Below are 8346 nucleotides of genomic sequence, written 5' to 3'. Positions count from 1 at the left end.
TACCAAGCTATTATTGATATTATCTACGGGTTAATGGGAAGGAGCCGGATATTTGATGCCTCAAAACACAATTTTCAATATATATTTTAGCGGCATTCTCTTTGCAAAGTTTGTCTTATGTACATTTGCATAACTAACACATTACTAGATCCAAATGTTCTTAAGATGGAGCAGGATAAGCTGGCCCTAAAATTCCGGGAGATCGCAAAACTGCTGGCAGATGCCCGGTCTGACCGTGCTGCACACATGCTTCATGCTCTGAAAACTGACCAAGGATTGGCTCTCTTTGATAAGCTAATTGAGCGACAGACTAAAGCTTTTGACAAAATGCGACATGATGCCGAAGTGGCTTTTCTTTATCAAACGACAATGATTCGTCGGGTCACTAAAGGTGAAGCTCGTAATGTTTGGCTGAATTATTTTAAGAAAAAGAGTAACCTTCAACAAGAGTGTATAAGCAGAGTGAACGAAGAGTTATGCCTGTTGGACAGAGAATATCACCGGTCTCTGTTAAAGAGCTCTTCTGTATCGAAAGTTGTCCGCCGTAACTTAAGAACTGCTCGTAAACTACCAACTTATCCTGGTATCACTGCACTGGATAAACGGGAACAAGATCGTGACTTGAAAATTCTTAGATCAGGACGCGATACCTCATATGATGAGGAAGATGTAGAGGAAGAGGAAGAAAAGCATCAAACTCCTCTGAATATGGACAGAGAGTGGCATATTGAAGTTTTCGAATTACCGCCACGGGAAGACTTTGAACAGCCTGCTCCTGTAAATGTCGTTGAAGCTAATGCTCAGCAGAATCTGCCACAACAATTACAGCCTGCATTCGAAGCTCAATACCCTACAAACTTGGATCTCGGTCCAGATAACCAACAAGAAAGAACATATTCTGCTCCTACTAGAGGCCGGCCAAGAATTATTAAAGGATCGAAACGTGCCCGTGATGATGAGCCTCAATCAAATGTTCCTATTAGTTCGGCCGCTGCAAAGAGGTCTAGAAAGTCTGGAACTAAGAGTAATGATAAAAACAAGCCATTACAAGCAGTTCCACAGAATGAACCACAGCAAGTAAAACAGCCAGTAAAAACAAAGCAGCATTCAAGACAATCATCTCAGTCACAAGTTCCCATCCAAGTCCCAGGCGAGTTACAATCGCAACCCCTATCTGTACCTCAACCAATTCCCTCACAGCCACAACAGCATCCACCAGCTGGCCAACAATCAATGCCTAGTCCTCCACAGCAAATCAAGCAATCCACAAATACACCCTCTTCACAACCATATAGCCTGCAGGTGGGGCCTTCTGACGGATCTAATGCCATGGGTCAACCAGCTCCGTCTCAATCCCCACAACAATTACCACCACATCAACACCCGCAACTCTCACACCCTCAAGAGTCGCAATCACAGCCCCAAGGACCACAGCTATCGCAGCCTTCGCATATTTCCACAGCTGAGCAACAACAGCAGCATCAGCAGCAGCAACAACATCAACATCAGCATCAACAGCAGCAACAACATCAACATCAGCAGCAGCAACAACAACAACAGCAACAACAAGAACAACAACAGCAACAACAGCAACAACAGCAACAACAGCAACAACAGCAACAACAGCAACAACAGCAACAACAGCAACAACAGCAGCAACAGCAACAGCAACAACAGCAGCAACAGCAGCAACAGCAACAGCAACAGCAGCAGCAACAACAACAACAACCGCAACAGCTTCAAATGACCCAAAATTATGGCCCACCAGAAATGGTTCATGTAGGAGGGGGTGCTCCCCCTCAACATCAAAGACTACCATCTGTACCACATGTTGCTCAACAACCTATGCCTCCACTTAATGAGAATCAATTCTACGGATACCCTCCACCCCATCAACCTCAACAGCAACAGCAGCTGCCCCCTCCACAACAATACCGATATCCGTATTACTCAGGTTATTATGGTCAGCAGCAACAACAACAACAGCCACCTCCTCCACCTCCTCATCAACAGCAACAACAGCAAGTACCTCCACAACAGTACGCTGCGTATAATGTTCCAGTTTTGCCCTCTCTGCAACCGGGCCAACAGCCGCCAATGCAACCAGCTCCTCCAAATAGGTATGATGGTTTTTACCAGGAGCAGCAACGTTATCAAGGCTATGGTCAATATCCAAACCAAGGTTATTATGAACAACAGCCACCTCCACATTCCATGGACATGTCTCAGCAACCTCCCCCGCAACAACAGCCCCCAGTGCAGTATGCTGGAGCATATGAGGGCCAGCCAAATCAGGCTCAGCCTCCTTATCAAGTTCGTTAACTTTTTTTATTTATCGTCCTGCGCACGAAATTGTAATGTTTCTAATGTTATGAATGTGTATATTAGACAGACCATAATTAATGATACTAAAATGTTACTTTTTATTATTAGGATTAATGACTATGATTTAAATATGCTTAACCTGGATCAGTGGCATTTCATGAAATAGCATGATTTTCCTTAATTTTAATTTGACTGTCTGGACTTAATAGTTGAGCAAGGGTCTGAATTACGGGATCATCTATTCCTGTAAAAGAAGCTTGCAACTGTTCATAGAGTTGTGTAAAAACTCTGAGCTCTGGGGCACCTGTATGATCAAGTGTGTATCCATAACTAAGCAGCTCCCACAGTGCCTTCCTCGCATGAGTTCCCATTAAACTTCGTTTATAAATAATATCAAGGTGCATTCGATGAGCATCTATAAGCTCTTGAAAACTGAGCCATGGTGAATCCAATTTTGACAACAAGTGATTGGATTCTTTTCGGAGAACAGACTCCTGCAAATACACCATATATGCATTGAGAAAGTTAATAAATAAGAATTTGACCGGCAATCCTCTCATCCTGGAAAGACGATAATAGATTCGTCGGCAATGCAATTGTAGCTCCCATATCGACTGATACACCGCCAAGGTGTCGTGTGTGATTATCTCTTTAAATACGGTGGTTGATAAAGGTACGTCAATCTTTATTGAAAAATCCAGTGCGTCCTGGGCAATTACTGCGGTAATATTGAATAACGGGTACAACTTATCGCAACTCCAAGTCTCTTCCAAAATATCAGCAACGGAATATCTATCAATAGGATATCGGTCGTCTATTCGTTCGAACAACCGTTCCAAAAATAAAGCGCTGGAAACTCCATCAAACATAAAGTAGATCCCAAATTGATGTATAAGGTTTTGTTTCAAATGATAATCAGAAATAATACGCCTATATAGCAACTCATTATTTCGCTGCTCAATGTTACCAAAGTAGGCATGTAGCATTTGATCTAGAGAGTCTGCAAAATTTCCCGCTGATTTACCTCCTAGACCTGAAATAGTTTCAGAGAATCCGAGCTTTGACGGTATTGATATGCCATCTGATATAATACTGTCTGGAGAGGCTAAGATTTTGAGAATATAGGCTGCCTTTCCCGCGCTCAAAACCAGTTTAGAGCAACCATTAAAACACTCAGCTATGTTTGCTTTCACCAATCTAAATTGGCCAGAGCTTGTCGGAAGTCTATTATCAGGTACCGCCTCGACAACAAATGACCGTGTTTGAGGGACTATCCCGCTCTCCAACCATGGACGTAGTTGTTCTATATAGTCCTGAAGAACCCGGCAGAAGATGTCATATAATAGGTCGTAATAATCGTCGCCTGAAATGTCGCTGGTACATAGTCTATCATATAATGTGTCCAGCAATGACACTACTGTGACTTTCTTATAACTCTCTGCACAAACAGTTTTGATGATGGACACTACTGCGGTATAGGGAAGTAACAATTGACGGCAATATGTCTCAAAAGATAGAAGTGAAACTGTAGAATTTTTATCATTTTGAAGTTCATCTTGAAATTCCAGTATACTCGTTTCTATCTTACGACAATTTTCGTCTAGAATAGCTAGAATATTCTTGTAATCAAATGATTGAAAGTGCTCCATAACGAAATAAATTAAAGAAAATTGTCGTAGTTGCGCTATTATTGAAGCAAAGTTAGCGAATTCCCTTAGTATTGACAAGAGGGCTTCGGTAGAGAGATGTGGAAGGTTGAAGAAAGAAACAGCAGCTTCATCGACAACTACTATATTAAAATTGTCAATGGTAGTTCTTGTGAACACGCTACTTGGCAGACCTAACAATGCAAAGACAATCTCCCGCAGAATATCAGCTGTGGATATAACTGGAGGAGTACTGATACCATCATCCTTCACCATCCAATATGGTAAATGCGATTGGCCATATGAAGGTAGACGAATAGCCTCAAGGGCAGAGTAGGGATCTGGATATATAAATGCCTGCGGAGCTGGATTCCGAGCAGCACTTGGTCTTCTCGCAGGCTGTGTCACTGGCCTGCTCGGATCTGGTACACTATTTTCTGCCCCATTATCATCACTTTCAGTTTCCAGACCGGACAAAGTCTCTTCTTCAGATACTTCTTCCCAGTGTGGCCCTTCAAGCGGTTCACTGTCAACTATATCCTTCCAAGTCAGAGGTACCGCACCTGCAGCTCTGGGTAGGTCAGCCCTTGCCTTTAAATCCACCAGTGGGTATCGCCATGGGTCAACAGAAAGATCTTTGATTAAAGCTAGACATTGCGCGCTCGAGTATCCATCTTTGTTATCTACCATGGGCGTCAACTCCTCGATGCGGTCTTGCAACGCACTGGATAAATCCGATCTTCCCAAAACGTCAAATTTTTCAATAAGGCCATCATATGCGTTCAATACAGCATCCTTGTCGATAGAAATATGGTCGGCAGTTGCTTGTTTCTTTGTCCAAGTGAGAATCCTCTCGAACCTCTTGCTAGAGGTCTGCACAACGATAGACCGTACGAGCTGTTCAATTTTTTCCGACCGCCGTCTCGAATGGTCAGACATATTTACAAGCGGCAATCACACTTCCATATTGGAATTCTCTTCAAACTAATACTAGCAAGTAAATTTAGCTAGCGCAATTCTCAGGAAAGAGCTTTCCACTGGTAACTTAGACGACACGGTCAGAACGCGAACATGAATGACCTGATCTGCATTTCGGCACGTGATGTTGTTGGTAATATGTGGTTGACTACAATCTCAAGCTGGACACCCTAGTTTCCAACACAAGGTTCTACCTTTCCTGACTCCATTGAAGTCTGTCTCGCTATATGGAGAAGGATATCAATTGTTTATTTCAGGAAACAAATACCCATTTTCAGACAAATACGAGCCATGTAGACTAAATCGTAACACATATTTATTTTGTATAAACTAAACTAATGAACAAAGCGGAAGTCCAGTCTGTTGTTTGCCTTATCCTTTGTATTTAGGATGTAATACGTTTGTTCTTCCTTGGACATAGCATTCCATACCTTGTCTCTTCGTTTATTCTGAATAACATAATATGCCTTGGCCACCAAGCACATCCCGATAGCACCTATAGCAATTAGTAGCAGTTGTAGATTACCTCTATGATACTTCGGGGCATCATCCGCTCTATAGATTTGGGTACTAATGATACCAGCTGTTTGACTGAAAATATTGACCAGGGCTGCGCTTACAGTTCTTGTAGAGACTGTGGAACTATTGCTAGCCGCCCACGAAATAGTCAGCACCGAAGCAACAGGACGAGAGAGAGCCAAAATCAGAACTGCATATGTCTTCCAGATCTCTATTTGAGCACCGGGCCAAAACCGTAACACTGCCAAAAATGGAACACACCATAACGGCGTTAAGAGAAGAGCGAATGCCCTCTGATTAAAAAATTCAGATCCGTATGTTACTATCAGCATTGTGGCGATACTGATAAATGAGCTAGGAATCACCAATAAGGTTGTGTTTAAGGTAGAGAAACCAAGCTTACGAAGTGTGAGGGTCATGTAGTTACTCACGGGAGAGACATTAATATCGCAAAGCAATCTCACAAAATAGATGGGCCATAAGTGGTAATCTGAAATACATTTGTAAAGAAGCTTGGGGCCAATAGCTTCACGGTTATGCATATCACCTTTGGATGGATCGTCTCTTAAAATTCTGTTCACTTGGATCTTTTCTTCTCTTTCAGTATACCAACCTTTAGGTCTGAACCAAGTTTTCGTTTGAACAACGGAAGGAGGCATCAAAAAGAATCCAATGGCACCGATGACAAAAGTACACAGCCCTTCTAGAAGAAACATCCATCTCCATCCAGCAATACCATTTCGTCCATCCATGTGAAAAATTCCATAAGCCATCAGAGAGCTAATAGCAGAAGTCAAAGGGTTCGCAATATAAAAGTATGAAAGGCGGATAGGCAATTCATTATTTTTGTAAAAATATGATAGCCATAAACACACATCAGGTATGAACTGTCACTAGGTTAGATAACTTGTGCTGAAAGCATGACTTGCTTGAATAACTTACGCCTCCTTGAAGTGCTCCCAATAAAGCTCTGGTCGCAAAGAAACCAGCACGGTTTTGAATTGCCATTTGAGACATAGCAATAGCAGAAAACAAAACCATTTGGAGAGGAATCCAAACATCTGGACCCAATTTCTTGGATATAAGCTGTGAAGGAAGTTCAGATGACAAGAAACAAACAAGATTAATTGTGCTTCCCAAATTATAATCGTTGGTAGTAAGCTTCAAATCTGTCAACATATTATCTCCAAGAGCTGATGAGATATTTCCACGATCAATATCTAAATTGAAGAAGAACAAGAATGCAACAAAACAACATCTCCATTCTGTCTTCCATACGAGCTTTCTTTCTTCTTGTGGTGTCCACTCGAAGTCAGGGTCAAGCAGATGCCTGCACTCATAATTGGCCTCTTCGTAAACCTTTTTGTAATGCTCATAGATAGCAGGGTCTTTGAATATATTATCCTGCCCAACAGCGAGGTCTTCATTTTCAATACTTAAAGAACTTGATGATAACTCATCAACTCGATAAGCACCGACACTCTTCTCGTTAGGACTTTTAGGACTGGTCATAGTTATTATGAGTACAGTTTGTCTGGACAGATTTGTACGAGGTTGTTGCTCACATTTTATAGTTCTCTTCAGCCTCAGTTCCCGTAATCACCGCCGCTTTTCTCCACCTTTACGGCATTTCTATGGTGGCTACTGGGCTGAATGCTGACGCCATTTCGTTCAATTATCTCGTTGACAAGTGGCTGCTGAGATCTAATCATCCCGACCGTTGCACTAAGATCAGATTGTAAAAAGCAATTCTTATGCACCTTATCATTTAAGATTACGACATTTCAACCCTTTAAGGTTGCATAAACAGACAGACATGCATGCCGCTTATCACGACAGGCGAGATGGCGTGCTAGTAACTATGAATTATGATGGACTTAATATGGATGTGGCCGCCCACAATAAAGAATTTTTGAGTTTGAATAAAATATTTTTAGGACGGACGCCACGCTTCGTGGAGAAAGGGGCTGTTAGCTAAGATTTAAAGCCTCTTTCGTTTGGAGGAGCCACTGAATCTCGGCTAAAACATTTGAACTAGTCCAGATTTTGCCCAGTGCTGTACCTACATGCATAATCCAATAGCGGAGTACTAGTTCCGTCAATTGGTTGGTATCTCTGATAGTTCATCTGACATTTCATCCCACTCAATTGTCAATTGTCATTTGTACATAAACAACACTCGTGGAGCGTAGATAACAATTCGATTTTAGTTAAATTTAATATCCCACTATTCCAAGGATTTGCGAACGAGTAAATTATAGAACCATACCAATCCAATCAAACAGACTGTACTTGTTAGCTTTAAGCTATCGGCTAACGCTTCTCCGGGTATCTTGGCATCGAACTCTTCAAGAAAATGTTGCAAGCCCTGCCTTTAATGACTACATTACATGCAAGGAGAGAACTAAAGTTTACAAAGCAATACGCTAAATAAACCGTCGTTCATACTGAATACCCTAGCGCAAAATAATTTTTCGGCCAAGAAATCGCCATGGCTTAGTGCCGAATTTGAGAAAAATGCATTAAATGATTCACCATTTGCATTATATTCATATATTCAAAATAATTTAGCAAGCCCTCTGATTTCCTAGTACAGAAGCAAAGAAATCATTTTCAAGTGACTCTATATCAGAAGGTAGATTTTCAGGTTTCCAAGAAATCCCGTCCTGAACTACCTCTGGGGTTATACAATAAAAGTGACTGTTGTCAGCAGAACTTTGATCATCCATATCAACGGCGTTTGGACCCAGTAGATTGGATAGCACTAAATGTGCTTTAGCAGCTGCACATCCTGCGTGTCGTCTAATATTGTAGTATAGTTGGGCTGATCCTTGGACCAGCCGAAGTTCCCAATCTGACCTGTTAAAATCTTTTTGTA

The 8346-nt window shown here is 41.7% G+C and overlaps 3 protein-coding genes across 3 annotated transcripts; all 3 read right to left on the bottom strand.

Annotated features, from left to right (window-relative positions):
* Positions 1-2480: 2480 nt before the first annotated feature.
* Positions 2481-4910, bottom strand: AWJ20_219 (uncharacterized protein; the record flags this gene model as incomplete). Its single annotated transcript, XM_018879119.1, has 1 exon — positions 2481-4910. The coding sequence occupies one exon, from the start codon at positions 4908-4910 to the stop codon at positions 2481-2483; it is 2430 nt and encodes an 809-aa protein (XP_018734468.1).
* Positions 4911-5284: 374 nt separating this feature from the next.
* Positions 5285-6127, bottom strand: AWJ20_218 (uncharacterized protein; the record flags this gene model as incomplete). Its single annotated transcript, XM_018879109.1, has 1 exon — positions 5285-6127. The coding sequence occupies one exon, from the start codon at positions 6125-6127 to the stop codon at positions 5285-5287; it is 843 nt and encodes a 280-aa protein (XP_018734467.1).
* Positions 6128-6344: 217 nt separating this feature from the next.
* On the bottom strand, positions 6345-6980 carry AWJ20_217 (uncharacterized protein; the record flags this gene model as incomplete). Its single annotated transcript, XM_018879098.1, has 1 exon — positions 6345-6980. One exon carries the CDS (start codon positions 6978-6980, stop codon positions 6345-6347), a length of 636 nt encoding a protein of 211 aa, XP_018734466.1.
* Between the last annotated feature and the right edge of the window lie 1366 nt (positions 6981-8346).

The sequence above is a fragment of the Sugiyamaella lignohabitans genome, chromosome A (assembly GCF_001640025.1).
Source record: "Sugiyamaella lignohabitans strain CBS 10342 chromosome A, complete sequence".
Classification (NCBI taxonomy): Eukaryota; Fungi; Ascomycota; class Dipodascomycetes; order Dipodascales; family Trichomonascaceae; genus Sugiyamaella; species Sugiyamaella lignohabitans.
The sequence above is the reverse complement of the archived record's forward strand: the minus strand, read 5'-3'. Positions and strand labels throughout refer to the sequence as shown.